General features: G+C 39.7%; 1 protein-coding gene across 1 annotated transcript in view; it reads right to left on the bottom strand.

Moving 5' to 3' along the window:
* The window catches only part of SNX24 (sorting nexin 24), a 349,428-nt gene that overhangs the window by 139,483 nt on the left and 186,363 nt on the right, over window positions 1–23,582 (bottom strand). The window contains exon 4 of the mRNA XM_030193543.1: window positions 8,676–8,770. Coding sequence (XP_030049403.1) covers window positions 8,676–8,770 — 95 coding nt within the window. The remainder of the gene's footprint in view (window positions 1–8,675; window positions 8,771–23,582) is intronic.

Below are 23,582 nucleotides of genomic sequence, written 5' to 3'. Positions count from 1 at the left end.
CTGTTCCCTGCACCATTGTCTAATTCATGCATTGAAACTTCAGAGCTTTGCCTGCCTCTTGGGTCCTAGTGTGGAAGGGTGAGCATTTCTGAAAATGCCACCCTGGAGATTCTAAAGTTCAACTTTCTAAGAGCCTAAATTGGCTTCCAGAACCTCCTTCCCAAATTTTCAATGCTATTGGTATTCATATGTATAAAGACAGCCAGCTCCTTCTCAGCACTGTCTAAAATCTATCTAGAGACGCACGAGGTCTACCTCCTTTGTACCAGGAAGAGAAGAAGCCAAGCAATCCTCATGTCCACCAATGTACCTAGTAATCAAATCACACTAAAATCCTAACCCTCCCTACCTAGGCAGAAGTCCCTGGAGACATGTGTGTATGAGAGGATATTGCATCCCCTGGAGGGCGTCCTGGTTACAGGATCACTTTCTTGCTTCACCAAGATGATGCTCTCCTTTTAAGTAACCTCCTTCCTCCAAAGCAGCACAGAGGCTGGCAGACTGGAGGTGAGGCTTCTCTACTATGACCCTTTGTCTCTCTGCACCAGGTGCACACATACGACCTCTCACCAACTGGGAGATAATTGTACATGTGACAGTCAATGAAAAAGTCCACTTACCACCCCTCTCGCTGCTGGGACTGTGTCTGCATCTTAGTATTTTGAATTGTCTTGTTCCAATCCAAAGCAACAACAACAACACACAACAACAAATAATAAATCTATAAAGCCATAAACAACAGTTATTGAAGGGATAAACATAGCCTCACTGTGGTACCAGAAATATATAATACTGATTTCCATAAAGAAAAAAATTCTGTTTTAGTGCTATAGAAGCTAAAGAATATAATTCTGTAGTGCTGCATGTGGTCTATGGTGTTGTTTCCGGATATCTCTCACAACTGTTAAAGCTTTCTCTGCAGTACAGATGTCTAAAGAGACTGTAAATCAAGAGTCACCATGTTATTGTAGAGTTGTCTTGAAACTGCTGCAGAATTATCAAAAAATGTGTGATATCTTGTATACAAGATGAAATCTATAGCACAACTTCAAAAACTGACCCAAATAAATATCAACACATTCTAACATAAAGCATTACTATAAATATTGGGTGCCCTGGAGAGTAAGTTAAAGCTTTATACACTTTAGGAAGAATATATAAACAGTGGTATCTTTGAAATAGCTGTATTCAAAACCATATTCCCCTCAAGGACATAACACTCTTATCTAAAGCTTACTTAGTGAGCATTTGGATTTCATTTTTCTGGTAGCATTCCCCAATCAAAATCCTTCTTATCTACTACAGCTATCGCTCCACCTCTGGTTAGCTCTTTGTACCACCTAGAAGAAAATTTGTCTTTCAGTCCCAGTTAAATTTGAATAATATAATTTTGAACACTGATCACACTTCCAAATTTCATTCAACACCAAGTTCTTAAAAATGAACAGCACTGGATCTAAAGGGCCAGGAAGAATCCAAAATAATTTCCCTTTAACAAATGATTTATCAGTAAGCAATAGGTAATACTAGTTTTAATTGATTGTTTTGAAAAGTAAATGCATAATCCAACTCAAAACTGGGAACAGATCATACCTGGAACAAAAGATAACCTTTTGGCATGAAAGAGATGGCCCTTGTTTAAAACTACTATACTACTACTACTTATCCTAATGGTTATAAAATTCTACGTACCCCTAGACAAGGAAAAAGAGGAGGTGGTTTAATAATCCTTTACAGATATTTCATTAATATTAAACTTTTGGAAAAAGTTTTCTCCCCTTCCCTTGAGGTTACATATTGTTCTGTCTCTGAGTCTGCATTCTCAGGCACATTATACTGTATTATAGTATACTAGTAAAAAGGCCCGTTTCTGACACAAATGAAACGGGCGCTAGCAAGGTTTTCCTTGGAGTGTGTATGTTTGGGAGAGTGTGAGAGTGACTGTTTGAGAGTCAGAGTGAAAGTGTGAGTGTGTGAGAGAGAGAGTGAGTCTGGGTGTGAGTGTGTTTGTGAGAGAGTGTGTGTGAGAATGAGAGTGTGTGTATGTGAGACACAGTGTGAGAGAGTGTGTGTGTCTGGGCAACAGAGAGAGTGTGTGTGAGACACAGATTCTCTGTGAGAGTGAGTGTATGACACCAAGCGAGTGTGTGAGTGACTGTGTGGCACATAGAGAGTGAATGTGATACTGTGTGAGACAGAGTGTGTGAGAGTGAGAGTCAGAAAGACATTGTATATGAGAGAGAGAGTGTGAGCCGTGCCCTCCCAATCCATGGCCATCTGTCCCCTGCCCCCTCCATTCATCCTTTTCCAGCAATTCCCCTCTGTCCCTGAGCCCTGCCCTCCCAATCCATGGCCATCCATGTTTGTCTGTCACCTGCCCCCTCCATTCATCCCTATCCAGCATTTCCCCTTCTGCCTGAGGCCTGCTCTGCAATCCATATCCATCCATGGCCATCTGTCCCCTCCATTCATCCCTATGCAGCAATTCCCCTCTCCCTGAGTCCTGCCCTTCCAATCCATGCCCATCCATGCTCCTCTGTCACCTGGCCCCTCCATTTTTCCCTATCCAGCATTTCCCCTCTCTGCCTGAGGCCTGCTCTGCAATCCATATCCATCCATGCCCATCTGTCCCCTCCATTCATCCCTATCCAGCAATTCCCCTCTCCCTGAGTCCTGCCCTTCCAATCCATGCCCATCCATGCTCCTCTGTCACCTGGCCCCCTCCATTTTTCCCTATCCAGCATTTCCCCTCTCTGCCTGAGGCCTGCTCTGCAATCCATATCCATCCATGCCCATCTGTCCCCTCCATTCATCCCTATCCAGCAATTCCCCTCTCCCTGAGTCCTGCCCTTCCAATCCATGCCCATCCATGCTCATCTGTCACCTGGCCCCTCCATTTTTCCCTATCCAGCAATTTTCCTCTCTCCATGAGTCCTGCCCCCCAATCCATGCCCATCCATGCTCCTCTGTCCCCTGCCCCCTCCATTCATCCATTTCCAGTAATTCCCCTCTCTCCCTGTGCCCTGCCCTCCTAATCCATACCCATCCATGCTCCTCTGTCCCCTGCCGCCTCCATTCATCCTTTTCCAGCAAGTCCCCTCTCGCCCTTCCATGACCCCCCCCTCGCATCCATGCTACTCTCTCTGCCATGTCCCAGCCTGGCCCGCCCTCTTCTCCCCCCCCTTCGCATCCATGCCCCCCCCCTTCGCATCCATGCCTCGCATCCATGCCCCCCCTTCGCATCCATGCCTCCCCCTTCGCATCCATGCCCCCCCACCCCTTCGCATCCATGCATCCCTTTTTTTTTTAATTCTTTTTAACTTTACCTCCGTGGCGGTTCGTGCAGCGAAGCGTCAGGGAAGGAGGCGGCGCTCCCGACGTCTAGCTTTCCCTTCGCTGTGTTCCGCCTTGTTTTGAAGGCGGAACACAGCGAAGGGAAGGGTAGACGTCGGGAGCGCCGCCTCCTTCCCTGACGCTTCGCTTCCGGATTTGTTTGTTTAGACGCGAGGGCGGGGCAGAGACGGCTGGATGGCTTCACACCACGAACACCACGAACGCCACGAACACCACGAACCCTACAGCCAGGGACTCAGGGAGTGACGTCAGATGGCTTCAGAACGTTGTCCTCATTAGAACGTTCACGGTGCGTTTTATTATATTAGATAGTCCTTCAGACAAATGGGCAACTTGAAGAGATATTCTGACAAAGCTGCTAGCAAAATATACTTCGCAATACTCTGCAACGTTGTTTGTAGATGTTAATTTACACCTTGAAAATACATCACATATCCAGGCTCGGGAGTTTCTAGATTTTTTTAAACATACTATTATTATTATATTATTACATTTGTACCCTGCGTTTTCCCACATAATGTAGGCTCAATGCGGCTTACATAGTAATTTGAAATACAAAGTTAATAGAATTTTAATAAAACAGTAAAAAACAATGTAAAGTTGGGCTTAGTAGTGTATGATAAGTTGAGCTAGATAATATATGACTAGGATAAAAGAGGGTAGACAGGATAGGATAGTGTAATTTGGGAGAAAGGTTAAGGAGGGATAAAATTAAGGAGAGATGGAAAGAGAAGGCTTTAATTGTCCCTATGTATCTAAGTTGCATAATAAGGGCCACAATTTTGACATCCTTGCAATGTCCTGCCTTAACTCATCATATTTATTTATTTTTTTATATATAACTGTACCATGTTATCATAAACTAACCATTTTTGTTGAATTTAAAATTTATTGGTGAGAATCAGTTGCTAAAAAACATATTTAAAACCACCTAGGAGAATTATTTAATAACTGGTATGATTATGTTTCAGAAATACTTAATAATATAGCACCATCTAAAATAAAAATTAAACCAACACGTTAAGTCAGAGAAATGGTTTGATGATTAACTACTAATTCTTAAAAAGGAATGCAGAAAATGCGAATGAGTTTGGAGAATATATGTTCCAAAAAACTAAAAAATCTGGCATTCTAAGATTTCGTTGTATAAACAAATGATCACTAAAAAGAAATAAGAGTTTTATTCTAATCAGATTGATGTCAATCAATTGAATATTCATAAGTTATTTCAACTGGTTGACTATATGTTTAATGTCACAAATTTGACTTCTGAAATGGACATTATTTTAACTTCTGCTTTAACCTTGGCTTCTTATTTTGAAGAAAAGGTGGTAATTATTCAGAGACAACTGAAGACAAAGATTTCAGAAGATTTTATGCCTTTGCATTATATGAATGATGTTCCTGTGGACAGGTTATGGTCCTGTGACTTTACACTTATGACTCTTGTTGATGTAAAGTCTCTAATGAAATATACCAAATCTAATTGTAGCTTAGACCCTTGCCCAGGTTACTTACTAAATACTGCAGATGATGAGTTTCTAACAAACTGGTTTAATCAATGTTTGGTAGAAGTTAGATTCCTAGAGAGTGGTAGAGAAATTGTTTTAATACCAATTCCAAAAAATCCAAATGGAAATTTATCTTTACCTAATATTATCATCCAGTGGCATCTATTCCTTTACTCACTAAGATCATGGAAGGTTTTATTTCTAAGCAACTTAATGATTATTTGCTGGAAAAGAACATTTTACATTTATCTCAGTCGGGATTCAGTAAAAATCATAGTAGCTTCAATCATTACACATGGTAAAGCTTTACTGAGCTGAGGGTCCAAGGCTACAGTGATTCAGTAAAATCATAGTAGCTTCAATCATTACACATGGTAAAGCTTTACTGAGCTGAGGGTCCAAGGCTACAGTGATTCAATTTGATTTATCATGTGCGTTCAACCTGGTCGATTACAATATCTTGTTGACCAGGTTGAACAATATCAGTATTGGTAATAGGGTGTTAGCTTGGTTTGAAGAATTTATGTCAACTTGCAGATATAAAGATCGTATTTTTTCTAACATCTGGAGCTCAGGTTGTGGGGTTCCACATGGTTCACCCTTGTCCCCATCATTATTCAATATCTTACTCCAGTCCTTAGGTGTTATTTCAGAAAAAATTTAAAGTTCCATATTATATTTATGCAGATGATATAACGATATTGTCCCCAATTTTAGGTGACTGATGTGCTTCTTTACACAATATTACTTTATGTGCATACAATTGAAAACTGGATCCTGAATAATTGCCTAAAATTTAATCCTGAGATAACCACATTTTTGTGGTTCAGTCCATCTGATTCCATTAAGTTAGCTCAACATTTTTGAATTGGTACTTTTTTCATGCTAGACTCATGTTGAAGAATCGTGGGAGTAGATGTGGATTGTTCTATTACATTATCTAATCAAGTTAAATCTTTGATTAGTAAGTTTTTCTACATGCTAAAAAAACAATCAATATGTAAACCTGAAAAATTCAGACTATTAGTACAGTCTATGGCTTTGTCCAGATTAGATTACTATAATATTATTTACATAATCTGTTCTAAAACATTAATGGTTATTTACAAATGGTGCAGAATGCAGCTGCTAGATTGACATATTTTGCCCAACTTCAGATGCATTTCCCCATTGCTTAAGAAATTACATTGGTTACCTATTAATGCTAGAGTTCAATTTAAATTGTATACTCTAGAACTCGGATCTTATATGGAGAAGCCCCATTATATCTAGTTGATTAGGTAACCCTTCTTTCTACCAGAAACAGTAGCAAGACTCGTAATCAACTGTTACTCCATTTTCCATTATTTAAGCAGGCTAAGAGTCTTAAAATCTTTAATTCTTCTGTATATTATCAGGTTGCATATGTTTGGAATTCATTGTCTTTATCAGTTCATCGCATATCAAATTATCAAATATTTCATAAGACTTTCAAAACTTATTTATAAAATACTTTCAATTATAATACTAATTATGTAATCATACATTATTGCTAATTCTGTGAAACTGATCCTGTTGACTTGCCATGTGATCCGCATAGAACTAGCAATGGTAATTACAGAATACAAGAATCATGTACATAATAAAACTTCTGACTGAATCTGTGTTTATGTGTAACAGGGTAACTTCTTGGCTTATTCCCCTGGACATGCCAACTTCATCATCTGTCTCTGCCTACTCTGTCCAAAAAAGATTGAAAATTATTCTCTGCTGCATTTAGAGTTTTCTAATTACACATCAAAGATAATTTTCGCTGTACTTTACTTTTCAAATTGTCTTCACTAACATTCATGCATGGATAAACATTGCCTTCAAATCTTTTTATCAGACATTTTTAAATCTTTCAAATCTACATAGTAATTTTATTTATTTGTTGCATTTGTATCCCACATTATCCCACCTATTTGCAGGCTCAATGTGGCTTACATAGACTTGTTATGTCATAGCCATTCCAGGTTACCAGATACAGTTGGCAAGTAATTCCTTACAACTTTGTTACAACTGAAACAGAAGAAATGGATATTTCACAAAGTTTTCCATCATACTATTTGTTGAGCCTCAGGTAGACAGTGCGATAAAACTGAGTCACCATGGAGTGACATTAGATGGTACATTTGAAAGGAAATGGAAAGAAGTTCTGTCCCTAAGAAGCATTAAAACAAGTGAAATGAAGACTTCCGTTAGGCACTTTTTACTTAAGATGGTGCTTTTAAACACTGAAAAAATTTTTTGAAGTAGAAGGAAGTCCGTGCAAGCCCCTAAGCGCCAATACTGAGCAACACATTTTATTAATTATTTATTTATGTATTCTTGTATCCCACTATTATCCAAAAACAAGTTTCGGTTCAAAGTGGCTTACAATTTACATTTTGGTAGAGTTACAATAGTGTTGTGGAATGCTGAGAGCGCATCTATAGTTCATGTGGTTATTCATAGAGGTTTTGAAGAAATAGATTTGAAGTGGAAAAGGTAGTGGTAGCTTTTGTACTTAGTTCGTATACTTTTTGAAGAGGTAGATTTGAAAGGAAGGCGACAATATCTTTGTGATTAGCTGAAGAATTTTTTGAAGAGGTAGGTTTTCATTTCTTTTCTGAATTGGAGATTTGTGCGAGGGTCCGAGCAAACCCAAAGTGAAAGCACACATTGGCACCCGTTTCCTGCATTTAAATATAAGCCTTCTAAGTTAAAAAAATTTTTTTTGAAAAGCTTATTATTTAAAAGTGCAGAAAACAGATGCTAATGTGTGCTTCACGTTCGAGTTTGCCTGGTGCATGCGCTCAGGAGCTGGGCTTACCGTGAAATTCTGTGCATACACTAAGCACGTCTCCCCTCCTTCCTTTAACAGTACACATATGATTTGCATTCCATTTCCTTTGAGCATTGGCGAGCTAATTTTCTGCTCTGTTCTGGCGGTATAGTTTCTGCGCTGTTGGCTTACCGTGGGAGTTTTGAGCATTGGGGCATTGGTATCCTACAGTGCAAGCTGTTATTACATAAAAATATATGCAGCTGGAGGCTTGATTTCGAACTATTTTACACACATGCCTTGTATAAGTATCTAGATCTCATGCTGCACAGATATATTAGAGTTATGAATTCAACTGTTAAAAAGTTTCATTATATTCTCTACTGAGAATAATTTCAACAAGTTTACTGAAATATGTCTTGTATAAAATGATGCAAGCAAGCAAACTGCAATACAGTACAAGGTGGTGGACAACGAGGCATGGAGCTGAAGGAAAAGTGACCTGAAATGTGTCAGTGTAAGAGATGAACATGAACCTCATGGTGACAGATTCTAGCTACAGAATGGATATAAAGAGTGGTTTTATTTTTCTTGTATCATTTTTCTATTTGACAGCCATTAATAAATAAGAGCACCACAACAAAACCAATCATCGTGATGAATGTCACTATATAAAAAGGCGACTATTGGTTTGACTGTGGGTCATTGCTTTATGACTTCCGAGTCATCCTTGCTCAATTTATTAGTTAACAACATTCTTTTGTCACAAAAGTCAGTGAAGAGGGAAAATCGGGTCTGACCTTCAGGATGTGTTTATTGTTGAGGGGATGCCATTGAACACTGCAGTATTTACTATCAAGAGACATCTGCCCATGGTATGGTAGCAGCTTAGAAGAAAAAAAAAAAACCTATATTTGGAAATCTAATAAATATTTATTGTAGGTTTCTTTGGTAACCACCACCCATTCCCTCTCAAAAAATTACCCCCCCACAAACTAAAAAAAAAAAGCATCAAACATACTTACCCATAACTTTCTGCTTTTGGTAGCGATGGCCAATGTCGCACATTAAGGAAATCAAGAAATATTTTGGGGAGTTCTTCATTTTCTATAACAACGCTCTGTAATCAGAATACAAAAAAATAACTCAACTCTCTGCTTAATTACACCCAAGGCTGAGAGCATAGAGATGACAAGCTAACCACATTAAAAACCCCTAGTTAGGCTTGACAGAAAAACCAAATACCTCATGTTGTTCACCAACCACAAGATAGGACACCACAGCCCATATCAAGAAAACAACTCTACAAAGGGAATGATCAAAGCAGAATATGAAGTCTCTATGCTGCTTATTGAAAGTTAGTATTTCATTGCTCAATCTACCTTTGCAAAATTGGTTTTGAAAAAAATATTTAGATAGTTATAAACATCTCTATGGCAAATTTAAGTCTTTTGCACCATTAAAAAAATGGTAATATAGACGGCATTAAAATGGACTTTCATTTTGAGAACTTGACAAGTTTAAGCTAGATTTTAGATCCTACTTTTAGGTTTTGACATTCTCCCATGTTTAAGCTTCTTTTTGGATGAGCCGGTCTGGATTGATTTTGTCCTTTTATCACCTTACTGTCTGCTTGTTTCTTTTTAACTACTGGCATTTATGTAATATAGTAAGGGGCCGATATTCAGATTGCGAGAGGGAGCCTGGCTAACTCCCGCGGTTGGCAGTCAGTCTGGATATTCAATGCTGGGCCGTTTCCAGTGACTGGCATTGAACATCTGATTTGTTTAAACTTAACTGGACAAGTTGATATTTGGAGATAGCCAGTTAAGTTTAAACCCGTCAAAGATGTTCTAGCTATTTAAGTGGCCCAATGTGGCTGCTTATAATAGCCGGCTATGTGCTGAATATTCGGGGTAGTTAGTTATATCGTGTGATTAGCAAGTTATCTCCTAGCAGCTAACTGGGAATATTCAGCAGGGGTTAGCCAATTATCACCCGCTGGATAGCTAGTTCAATGGTTTTGAATATCGGGGGGGGGGGGGGGGGGGGGGGGGGGGGGTAAGTGTATTGTTACCGGTTTGTCTGTACTGTTTATGTTGTGTAGTCTTTAAATATTGTGAACTGCTTTAGAGTGCTTAGCAAAGGCGACATATCAAGCTTCTAACGATACTAAAATAAATCTCATTTTCAATGTGATAAGTATGAAGAAGTAATGTTATAAGACAGTGGTTTTTTTGTTTTGTTTTATTGTTGTGGGTTTTTTTTTTGGGGGGTGGGGGTTGTGACAGATGTAGTGTCTTTGCTAATGGAACAGGACTGGCTAGAGCCCCCAACATGTATTTCAGAATAGCACTTTAGACCACTAAGCAGGTCGAGACATCCACCTCACAAGATATTCATTTTCTTTATTAGGCTTTATTAACCAACTTTATGATTAGATTCACCTTTAGATATCTGCAGTCTCATCTGGAACTACTGATGAAAACTAGCAGGCAACGGACTTTCCTTTTCATCTACTTTGCGGCTTTTAGGTATTACCATCGATTCTTCTTTGACAATGGAATCTCAGGTAGGTATTTTAGTTAGACAAGCCTTAGACCACTTGTGAATGCTGATACTACAGTGCTCACCAATCTTTCTGTGGCTGTGATTCCACAAATTGCACAGCCACAGAAAACACACAACCTCCAGGAAGCGTAAAGTCAATGATGTCCTATGAGGCACCCATCCAGTCGTGACCTCTTCATTTTGGGGTCCCAACCCACAATTTGGGAAGCTCTGCAGTACTAATTTAGAAATACCATTCAAACTATAATTCAATCAGAATTGGTGTATGCTAATCTAGCCTGCCTGGGGATAACAAAACAGCAAGAATCATTGCTCCACGAGAGTCAAAAACACCACTGTGAAAATGATTTTAAATGTCAGAAGTTGGTAACATGCTACTCTATTTGGTACAATTAACAATGGCTTCCTTTCCATGCTTGCATTATTTTTTAAATTGTTGTGTGTTATTTTTAAAAGTTCTGTATGGCATGACCCCAACTTAGAATCTCAAAATGGTTCCCGTGAGATTGCCGCTGGATGTCTGGAAGCCATTTTGATGCAGGAGCTGGCATGGGCAGGAATGAGGACCACTCCTGCCCCCATTAGCCACCAATGACACAGTAGGCCTGGGGGGGGGGGGCTCTTTCTGGTCAAGGGTGGGGGGGATAGGACTAGTTTCACTTCTGGTTGAAACCAAGAGGTGAATTTTGGACACAGATTCAGTTTTGGCCAAAACCAAATATTCCGGTTTTGGTCAGGTTCTACTTAAAATCAGGTTGTTTCAAAAGTATCTCTAATTGGATCTTGGATGTTCTGATTACTGAGATGTTTAGAGTTTTGTTAGATTCAATTTTTGTGTTAGCTGGTACTGTAGGGGTTTGATAGATGGGATTCAATTGTATATTATGGAACATTTTGATGTTTGCATGCTGTGTTTAACTTACTGGGATAAAGCAAGATATAAATAAGTAAATTAAAATCATATGTAATAAAAATATCTCTATGTTAAATCAGTATTTCTAACACACATGTCCATATGCTAATGAGAAAGACAATTCCTTTAAGTCCATGACAAATTTCACCTGTCTACAAGTACCAAATAGGGTTTAACTGGTTCCCTACACTATAAATTAAATTGATCAATCACCCCTCATCTTTTGCAGAGGAACAAAGGGCCAACATTCAGGGATGTTTTAGACAGCAGCAGTTATGTTGCCTTCTTAGTGGCATGTTTCTTAAAAAAAATATAGACCCTTATACACAACTTTTATGTGTACAAGTTACTACACACATAAAAATTAGGCATTTTTGAAGAGGAGAGACTGCTACACGGCGAGGGCCAGCCCAAAGTTAAAGCAGAGCTGTGAAATTCAGTTGTTCTGTGTTTAATAAACACACAAGTTAGAACACAGAAAGAGTGAGCCTAACTTGTAAACATAAGTGCTGGCACCTATACCTATTATTTAGCATTATTAGTTAAATGGATAGGGCCGCTGAATCTAAAGGGGAAGTAAAGACCCAGTGCTTAACTATCTGCTGGCTGGCCCCACCGAAAATCCAGCCGATCGTATCGCAATGTTCACTGGATAACTGGGGCCTTTTGTGCTGGAGGGCGGGGGTGGGTGGGAGGAGTGTGTACGGTAATGGGGTGCAGTTAGCGTCAGCCACCCTTGGCATCATCCCCCCTCCGCACCGCTTCCCAGCGCCTCCTGTACAGAAAAGTAACCCTGGTAGCACTACCAACAGCTCTTGACCTCAAGTAAAAATATCTTTGTTTAAGGTACGGGCTGCTTTTTGTGCATTGCTTCTTAACTGCTGTACATCCCATGGAATGCACATTTAAATACTGATCTGCTCATTTAAATACATTTGCATAGGATTCTCATCCGCTGCCATGGACATTACAAAACCTGCAAAGCCACTTTGTGTAATGTCCACTTGCTACCATCCTAGCTAAACTGGCTACAGCCAGTCAAAAACGTACGGTGCTCGCCCGGTAACTTTTGTGCATCGGGCCGTCAGTCACAAAAACACAGCCAATCCCCGCCCTCCCCCCAGATATACATACAGACACACACACTCTTATAGGGACTGGAAATAAATGCACTGCACACAGCACCCACACCCTTAGTACTGATAGGATGCCCTTTAAATGACTAACATAATCCTACAGCTTTCTTAATGGTTACCATGTATTCTGTCAACTAATAACTGTTGCTAGGCTTGTATTAAGCCACATGCAACTACACACATGATTAGGACTCTAATGTTAAGGAGGCCTGTCAGATGTGCTCAGGAATCAAGAGATCAGGATTGCCAGCTGCCTGTCCAGAAGCTATTATTTACTTGGATTTTGCTCACACCTTTTTCAGTAGTAGCTCAAGGTGAGTTACATTCAGATACATTGGATATTTCTCTGTCCCAGGAGGGCTCACAATCTAATTTTGTACCTGAGGCAATGGAGGGTTAAGTGACTTGCCCAAGATCACAAGCAGCAGCAGCGGGATTTGAACCAGCCACCTCTGGATGTCAAGACTGGTGCTCTAACCACTAGGCTACTCCTCCACTCCAGGATGGATGTTTTCAGAGTTTTAAAGCCTTTATCTGCAGTACTCTGATCTTCCCCTCTGTTGAGTGAGCTTGCCCCCTCCCCCTCCTCAACTTCCACCATCACTAGCAGCAGAGACTGTGAGTAGTATCCAGCCAATGCAAAGGCACTGGGGGGGGGGGGGGGGGGGGGGAGCACTGAAAGTCAGCTCTAGTCATAGGAAGGGAAAGGATGAGCTGAGGGAAGATTCTATGCTGTACAAACTTTTAATTCTAGGAAACTCTGCCCATGCTGGAGATGGTGTAATCTTTTATTAGCCAAATCATGTTGCGTCCTTGAAATTTGAAGGCCCCTTTTACTAAGCTGCGTAAGCATCTACGCGCGCCCAACACGCGCCAAAATGAACTTACTGCCCGACTACCGTGTGGCTCTTGTGGTAATTTCATTTTTGGCGCGCGTCCGCTATGTGCATTTGAAAAATATTTTTTATTTTCTGCCATGCGTAGCGGACACGCGCCAAGTGGCATCTGATGCGAGTAGGTCGTTACCGCGCAGATTCCTTACCGCTAGGTCTATGGCTGGCGGTAAAGTCAGACACCCAAAATGGACGCGCGGCAATTTTGATTTTTGCCGCACATCTATTTGGGGGGGGGGGGAGGCATTTTTGGTACATGCGCTGAAAAATATTTCAGCATGCGCCCAAAAACCGTGCCTACACTCCCGCAAGGCCACGTTTATATTGCAGCTAGTAAAAGCATCCCCGGAATTTTAATAAATTCCAGGTTGTAATCTGGACTGTATTTTCTTTGTGGTATCACTACTCTTTTTTGGTGACTTGTGGTTTTCTGAAATGGAGACACCCTCTCTAATTGTATCTGGCAATCTTTTATTCTGCCATCACAGTTTTCATATAGAGAGATAATTCAATACTGGTTTCAGGGTTCCACAGAATCATTCAGCATTGCTGCACAGTCATCTAAAAACAAAAAGCAGCCCAGAAAACTAATGTGCCACTGCAACCTATATGAAAAAAAACTTTTTGTCACTCCAAGACCAGCTACCAAAATATCCAATGTATCCACTGTCCTTTTGTAAATGTAGGTCCTCAAAGGAGCATTCAGCTTTTCCACCTGAATTTACTACCTTTAACAGAAAAAGATAAATATATCAGTCCCAGAAAATTAAATTCTAATTCTGCATAATCCAAAAGTAATTTTTGTTTATTAATTTTATATTTTTGAAGAAGGAAAAATATAACTAAAGTGCTTTTGTAAAACATGCCAATAATCATTGTATTAAAACATCAAAATACAATTATTGGCATGTTTTAAAAAAAACACTTAAATGGGGCAGGAGGGGACGAGAAACATGTTAGCACTTTGAAATGTTGTTTGTATTGAATGGGCACAATCATTATCATGTACCACAAATCACTGGAAACCCAATTTTTCTCCTTATCAGCTTCACAAAACCATGTTACCTCTGGACACCCATTGATTAATTGAACATGTACATGAATGAAGTGACATCCCAAATACTTAATTGACAGTTATTTTTTTTTATCCTTCACTGACTAAAATACAGTCACAAATTTACAAAGGGACTTGTTCTGCCCTTAACCTCAGTCTAGATGCCATCATGCAGTAGAAAACAGTGTTAAATATCACAGGATAATGCTGTGCGACGGGGGAGCCGTATAAACAGCATAATGATTTCCCTCGAGCTTCCTTTGCAGAAAATTGTCATGAAGCCAGCACAAATGGTGACCTATCTTCACAGAGGACACCGGGAACAAATCGAACCCTGGCATTCTAGTTAGGTCCAAAATCTACTCATCAGCCAATTATAATGGTAACTGAACATCTTGCTGAAAACTTGGACAACATCACTTTGATTCCCTTCTGAGATTACTAGAAAGGACTGGATAGTTTCAAGTAAAAAGGTTTATAGTAAACATTTATTTTCAATAAACTATCACAGCTCCATAGGATCCTAGGATAAAGCAGGTTTGAACTAAGATATTAAGTATGTTGGGGGTAATCTAAATTCTCTCTAGCCCCATCAACAGGATTTTCAGTTCAGCCTGCTTTGCTTTAAAATGATATCAGAATTAGGATGAAAAAGTTCATGAGAGTTTATCCCCCTTCCTTGCCTGGCTGGAGGCTCGCAGCAAAAAAAAAATGAGTGAGAGAAGAAAAATCAATAGTGCCTAGCTAAGGAGCTTGGAAGTGTCAAGTCTCCAGTGGGACTGAAGTCCTCAGCTCTCAGAGCACTGGGCGAGTCTGTGCTCCCCTCATTATCTGCTCTCCTGCTTCACAATCTGATTAAAAAAAAATGTATCTGAGGTTAGCAAAGAAAAGCATGAAGAGAGAACAGACAATGGAGTTAACCTTCTAAGAGTCGGCGGCAGTAACTGAAGGCCAGGAGAGCCCTGGCACAGCAGAACACCTGTCTTGATTCCTCCTTCCCCATTCAGCTCTGTGTACCAAATGGAAGTAGTATGGGCTCCAGAAATTCAGTTTGGCAAGTTAAACAAACAAGATCTGTCTTCTTAGTTCTAATTTTTATTCTGCACTTTTGCGGTCCCTCAAAGTATCAGCCTGCCACCACTACCTCCATGACACAGTCAGCATTACGAAGACCAGAGGTTTCCTGCTCTGAATACCAGGCAGACACTTTCAGTAAAACAGATCGGAAATGAGAAAGGTTGTGACTGGAGTTCGTTCATTGATTTGTGTAGTCTTTCTTAAGATAGAATTACATATATTTAATGTATAAAACACACCTTACAAGCAAAATCTATATGGAGCAGTTTATGACATTTAAACACATTCACAAACAATATATATAAGCTGAAAAGCAGGGCTGTGGAGCAGTGCAGAACTTACCATTACTTGCCACCCAGGGTGGAGCTCCCCCTTCTGGGCGGGGCACCCACTCTCTTTCGAAGCAAGGGGGTTTGCCGAGCAGGGCGCATGGCTGTCGCCTCTGCTGATCCCCTGCTCCTTTTGACATCAACTTCCTGTTCCAGGGCAGGGGACTGGAAGAGCCTACAGCTGTGTGCCTGGTCTGTGCATCCTCTGCTGCCTGCACCTGGGCAGACTGCCCCCACCACCCGCCCCTTGGTATGCTAGAGCCATAGAGTCGGTACACCAAACTTTTGGCTCTGACTCCTCTATTTTTCTAGTGTCAGACTCCGGCTAACTCTATTAGGTGGCAGTAAGGGCTCACACGATAAAATTTTGGTAATGGCTTCTATTTAGATCCTTAATCTAAATTTCAAACATCAATCCACAATCTAGCACAATCCCCCAAAACTTAGATTTTCTATTTTTAATATTTCACCTGTAGATAATGTAATTTCTTTAGATGTTATTGCCAAAATACCTGCGTGGACAAACCCCATAAAAATTTTGGTTGGAGACTTAATTTTTATGGCCTACAGCTTGGATTTACTGGACCAATGATGACAGGGAACCAGCCCTTAAACTTTGCTCCATTTTCTTTCATTTTGACTCTGTTTTGTTGCAAACAAAACAAAGAGAAGAAGTAACCTTTGCATCCACGCAAACCAAAACACAAACAGCAAAGGTGACAAGAAAGTCCCAAAACATATGGTGCAATATAGCAATTTATTAACTCATCAGGCACTCAACACAAGCCATGTTTCAGCCATAGGGCTTGCCTTAGAAGTCTACAAATAAAAAATATACATATGCACAAGCAAATCCCTTATGGGCCCTTTTATTAAGGCGTAGGAGGGCTAAAAACGTGGGTAGCGTGTTGCCAATATCAGCAGTACTGCTGGGCAAGTACGTGTGCCCGGTGGTAACTCTGAGTTTGGCGTGCGCCGAAGCCGCGGTAGAAAATAATTTTCTATTTTCTCCACGGGGGGCATTCCTGGCGGTAATCAGCAGTTGGTGCACTCTGCATGGTTACCACACAGGTAGCACACGTGAGGGCTCAGGCCGTAAATAGGCACACGCTAGTTTTAATTTCAGCGCATGCTCATTAAAAAAAAAGCTCTTTTTATCCCAACTGCAGTTAAAAAAAAATGGCTCAGCATGCACCCACCACTACCCAGGCCACTTTTTACCGCAGCTTAATAAAAGGATCTCTTAAACAGATGACAAATATGTAATAAACAAATATAACAACAGATATGAAAATACATCTAGATCACAGAATGTCCAAATGAATTAGCCCTACATACATATGAATAAAAATGTAAATGAAAAATATTAAATGACAATTAAGAAAACTAACAGTAAAAATAAAAAGCTGAATATGCGAAAATCATAATGAAACATGCTTACATACTAACACCAAATGTATCGCCGTACACATTGCATTGAAAACCAAGGGAACCGAAATGACAACATCCGCACCATGTGAATAAAAAAGTGCTTAAATAATGTAAACGAGACTGGACCCGCAATGTCGGCAGCGGGATAATTAAAACAAAAATGCCTAATGGCAGCAGGATAATTTTAAAAGTGCCTTGATTTTCAAATTCTATTCGGTTTTTCTGTAGTGCAGTCGTCAAGGTTTAACCAATAGGATTGTGCTCCAATTCTAGGCAGATTGAATTTTCATATACTGCTTTGCATATGTAACAATGAGAATGATAGCGTTCTTGATTCAGCACAACTGCAGCATGTGCATGCAATCACTTTAAAATACATTTTAATACACCTTGTGAATACACTGTTTCAGATTGATTAATATATAAATTTCTTCACTATTTTGAAGTCCGCCACATGTAGATATGGTTCCTTTTTATAATAATTGATAATTCACAACATGTTTATATATCACATTTAGGTACATCATTATTAGGCTTTTTTTTTTAATCCCGCTGCGACATTGTGGGTCCACTCTCGTTAACATTATTTTTCAGCGCACCTGCGAAAAATGCCTTTAAAAGTTTTTGCCAAAAATGGACGTGTGGCAAAATGAAAATTGCCGCGCGTCCATTTTGGGTCTGAGACCTTACCACCAGCCATTGACCTAGTGGTAAAGTCTCACATGGTAACTGGGGTGGTAATGACCTACGTGTGTCAAATGCCACTTGGCGCGTGCCCAATATGCGCATCCAAAAATAAATAATTTTTTCCGGACGTGCGCCAAAATGAATTACCGCAAGAGCCACCCGGTAGCTGGTGGTAACTCCATTTTGGCGCACGTTGGACACGCGTAGACACTTACACAGCTTAGTAAAAGGGCCCCTTAAAAACCAAGGGGGTCTTTTACCAAAGATTAGCTCACATTATCTGCAGCTGGGCCCATAGAAATAAAATGGGCCCTGCCTGCAGATAAATCAAGATAATCTTTAGGAAAAGACCTCCCTAACTTTTCAAGAACACTTTTGGCAGTCTTACTACTACTACTTAACATTTCAGTCTTCAAAAGAAATGGAAGGGAAGGAACGTATTATGTTTTAAGTATGCTTGTTACATTGTTATTTGTTTAATATTATTCTATATATCATATTGATTGTAAACCGCTTTAAAACCTTGTTGTATAAGCAGTATATCAAGTTAATAAATCAAATCAATAAACATAATGACAATACCTGCTGTAATTAGGTTAGAATTACTACAACAGACTTCTGAAAGCAACCTTGACTTTAAAGATCATAGTCACCAACTGAGATACAGAAAAATTATATCTTACCTGATAATTTTGATTTCTTTAGTCTACAGACCAATCCAGAACATTGGGTTATGTCGTCTACCAGCGAATGGAGAAAATGAATTAAAGTAATTCTTTGTGAGTCACCCCTTAAGGGTATTGTGCAGTCATGGAATGTTCAGTATTTCAAACTAGTCAAGCAGTGGTGTTCATAATCATACTGTTGGTCAACACCAAAATTCTAGACCGTATAACACACAGCCAATACCCACACTAATAAAGGAGGCATATAATTCACTGACATACAATGAGTCAAGAGGTGTACAAGATAGCACAAGATGACAATGATCTGAAGTTTGTGAAAGAAGGCAAAAAGGAAGGAAAAAAAAAACAATACAGAGTGACCTCGAGCAATCACGGTGGGTGTCTAGACTGATCTGGTAGGACTAAAGGAAGAAAGTTATTAAGTAGACATAATTTTTCCTTCCTTACCCCCCTGTTACTAAAGCTTAGCTTGAGTTATCTGCAGCAGGACCCATTTTATTCCTATCAGCCCTGCTGCAGATAACTCGCTGAGTGTCCATACCAAACCACTCCAGACCACGGGATTTAGCAAAGAAGTGCCCAAAGGTTGTGGGGACTAGAGAAGTAAGCCAAATAAATTGTCCCCTGACCTTCCAAAGCAGAAGGGCATAAACTGACTCCAGAATGAGGAAGGCAAATTGGAGGTAGTAAGCTAACAATCGTAGTTCCACAGGCAAAAGATAGCTATCAAAGATGACAAATGACCGCTTGGAAGAATGCAAGGTGCTAAGTAAACCAAGTGCCCATAGAACCGTAAACTGACACAGAAGCAGAAAACTGTACCTCTTAGGAACACAACAACCAGAAGATAACAAAAGGGGAGAAACTAGATATAACCAGTCAAATGGATAAGTAAAATAATACAAGCACCTGGAGCACTTTATTAATTCAGTATTCCTTATTCTATATTTCTTTGTCCAATTACTTATATTGCTTCTTTTCAATTCCAATTCATTTGAAAAGCAGCAGTTATAAATATTTGATGATTCACACAGCAGCAGCAACAATAAAAGATGATATAAGATGTGTTTACATCCTGACAATCCACAATTCAATGGTAGCTTAATCATGATATGTCAAGCACTTATCTTTATCCCATCAGGGTCCTCCGTTTCACATAAGCTTTGTCAGGGGAAGGAAGTGTCTGTGAAGATAACCCTCTATAAGAGAGCTGCTTGCTCTCACTTAATTCATGGCACAAAAAGATCTTGAAAACGTTGCACTCAACTCTAATGTTGTATAGAGCACTGCCAAATAAATTAAAAAAACTTAAAACCGCTCAAAGCAACCTACTATGCCCAACAAAAACTGCCAACAAAGGATTGCTGCATTCAAAAAAAATGTTTCAAAATGGCACCACAAAAATATAGATACCGTCAAGAAAATCCACCAATCACCCATGATGCTGTCACCAATACCTAGCACAGAATGGAAACACACAAGAAATAACAATTTTAGAAACATATTTAAAAAAAAAAAATGCTGACCCTTGTATGTTCACATTTAAACCACAAGGTTCTACTGAGTACAATTTGTGAATCCACCCACTGCTCTCATTGAATCAACCACCAAGCAGGTGGGTTTTCAGACTCTCTTTTCCTCTGACAGTTTTTCAGGGAGCAGTGATTCTGGGGACAATTTTTTAGAAGGACGGTATCAAAGACAAATGAGAGGGTCGAGGTCGCAGAAGAGGCAAGAGAGGCAAGTGGATTCAACAGCAACCACAGACCAGGTCACAGTATCGTGGGAGACAGTAGGAATAAATCTGTGGTCCTTTCAGTTGATGGACAAAGGCTTATCTTTGCTATCAAAAGGTTTGTCATACGTTCCAGCAAGAAGGTTTGATTCTTTTCAGTTTAAGATTGACCAAGAATGATTTCAGGATATTATAATTTAAGATTTATTTTGATGGTAAAGACATTCATGTAGATCAATCTATATTGGCATCAAAGACAAATTGGATGCCTCCTATTCCTCTAGATCCTCTAGATAACGCATTTAAAACTTTAGTTTTCTGCAATGTGGACAAGTATCTTCTCAATAATAAGAATTTGATAAAAAGACAGTTTATCAAGCGCAGAACTGATGTCTCTCAATAGGCTTAGGTTACACCCTGATACTGTCATCAAAAAAAAGCGGACAAGGGGGGTGCTGTCATTATTCAAGATCGAATCGAATTATTTTCAAGAGATTCTTTCCCAGTTAGATGACACTATTACCAGAAGCTGTTTAAAGATTCCACTTCAGTGTTGCAATCCAAATTACCAAACAAGGTATGGAAAATATTCTTTTAAACCCATGTGAGTTCAGATACTTAAATCAACAACATCCACTTATTCTTCAGATATACATTTTACCTAAAATACATAAAAGATTAGACGAACCTCCAGGGTGACCAATTATATCATCTAAAAGATCACTTTCAGAACCTTTATCATCTCTTGTGGATTTTCAAGACCTTTGGTATCTCAATATGCTTCATATTTTAAAGATACAACTCATTTTTTACGAACTTTTGGATTCTTGTCAAGTTACAGAACATCCTTGATGATGGAATGTTAGACATCAAATAACTGTATACTTCAATTCCACAGAATGAAGCTCTAGTAGTTATTGAAGAGGTGCTAGAAGGCAGATTGCGGTCCTCATCATGTTCTTACTGATTTTCTGGTGAAGTTAGCTTTTTTGGCATTGAAGAAAAAATTTTATAACATAACAGTAGCCGTACTAGGTTAGACCAAGGTCCATCTAGCCCAGTATCATGTTTCCAACAGAGGCCAAGCCAGGTCACAAGTAACTGTAAGAAACCCAAATCGTGGGAACACTCCATGCTACTAACCCCAGGGCAAGCAGTAGCTTCCCATGTCTGTCACAATAACAGACTATGGACTTTTTTCTCCAGGAACTTCTCCAAACCTTTTTTAAACGCAGAAACGCTAACCGCTGTTACTACATCCTCTGGCAAAGAGTTCCAGAGCTTAAATATTCATTGAGGGAAAAAATATTTCCATGTAACTTCCTTGAATGTCCCCTAGTCTTTGCACTTTTCGAACAAGTAAAAAAATCGATTTACTTCTACTCATTCTACACCACTCAGGATTTTGTAGACCTCAATCATATCTCCCCTCATCCGTCTCTTTTACAAGCTGAAGAGCCCTAACCTCTTTAGCCCTTCCTTGTATGAGAGGATTTCCATCCCGCGTATCATTTTGGTCGCTCTTCTTTGAATCTTTTCTAATTCCACAATAGCTTTTCTGAGATACGGCGACCAGAACTGAACACAGTACTGAAGGTGAGGTTGCACTATGGGGAGATTTAGAGGCATTAGATCATTTTCAGTCTTATTCACTATCCCTTCCTAATAATTCCTAGCATCCTGTTAGCTTTTTTGGCCGCCACCACACATTGCGCAGAGATTTCAGCGTATTATCTACAACATCATCTAGATATTTTTCTTGGTTGTTGTCTCCAAAGGTGGGCCCTAGCATCAGGTAAATATGATTCGGATTATTCTTTCGAACGTGTATCACCTTGCACTTGTCCACATTAAATTTCATCTGCCATTTGGATGACCAGTTTTCCAATTTCCTATGGCCTTTCTGCAATATTCACAGTCCGTAAGTGTTTTAACAACCTTGAATAGTTTTCTGTCATCTGCAAATTTAATCACCTCACTTGTTTCAATTTCTAGATCATTTTATAAATATGTTAAATAGCACCAGTCCCAGTACAGATCCCTGCGGCACTCCACTATTCACCCTCCCCCATTGAGAGAAATGGCCATTTAACCTTACCCTTTTTTCTGTCCAGTAAACTAATTCCTAATCCACAACAGAACACTGCCTCTTATCCCATTACTCTTTAATTTTCGCAGGAGTCTCTCATGAGAACTTTGTCAAAAGCTTTCTGAAAATCTAGATACACTACATCAACGGGCTCACCTTTATCCATGTTATTCATACCTTCAAAGGAATGAAGCAAGTGGTGAGGCAAGACTTCTCTTGGCTGAATCCATGCTGACTCTGTCCCATTAAACTATCTGTGTTCCATAATTTTATTCTTTATAATAGTTTCCACTATTTTGCCTGGCACTGACATCAGGCTTACTGGTCTGTAATTTCCCAGATCACCTCTGGAACTCTTTTTTTAAAATTGGCATCACATTAGCCACCCTCCAATCTTCAGGTACTACAGACGATAACAGCAGATCAGCAATTTCATGCTTTGTTCTTTGAGTACCCTCAGATGGATGCCATCCGATCCAGGTGATTACTACTCTTATTTGTCAATTGGCTCAGTACATCTTCCAGGTTCACCGAGGTTTCTTTCAGCTCCTCCACATCATCACCCTTGAAAACCATTTCTGGTACAGGCAGATCTCTCTATATCTTCTTCATAAAGACCGAAGCAAAGAATTCATTCAGTTTCTCCGCTATGGCCTTGTCTTCCTTCATGACCTTAACGGTCCCATGGATTCCCTCACAGGCTTTCTGCTTCTGATGTACCTAAAAAGTTGTTACTGTGAGTTTTAGCCTCTGTGGCATGTTTCTTTTCATAATGACTTTTAGCCTTGTATCTGACTTGCCAGTGCTTATGTTGCTTCTCATATTCTTCATTTGGGTCCTTTTTCCATTCTTTTGGCTGTAATAGCCTCTTTCACTTCACCTTTTAACTATGCTGGCTGCCATTTTCTCTTCTTTCCACCTTTGCAAATATGTGGAATGCATCTAGTCTGGGCTTCCAAGATGGTATTTTTGAATAACGTCCATGCCTGATTTAGCATCCTAACCTTTGCAGCCGATCCTTTTAGCTTCTTTTTAACCATTTTCCTAATTTTATTATAGTCACCCATTCAAAATTTAAATGCAGCTACAGTATATTTCCTTTGTAGGTTCATCCCAGATAGTAGCTCAAACTTCATCATGTTATGATCACTGTTTCCCAGGGGACCCAACACCGCCACCTCTCGCACTATGCTCTGCACGCCACCAAGGACCAGATCCAAAATGGCTCCCCCCCCTCTCGTCGGTTCCTGGACCAGTTGCTCAAAGAAGCAGTCATTTATTACATCTAGAAATTTATCTCCCTGGTACTCCCTGATGTAACATTTATCCAG

This window comes from Microcaecilia unicolor, chromosome 2 (genome assembly GCF_901765095.1).
Source record: "Microcaecilia unicolor chromosome 2, aMicUni1.1, whole genome shotgun sequence".
Taxonomy (NCBI): domain Eukaryota; kingdom Metazoa; phylum Chordata; class Amphibia; order Gymnophiona; family Siphonopidae; genus Microcaecilia; species Microcaecilia unicolor.
This window is presented reverse-complemented; position numbering and strand designations above follow the sequence as displayed.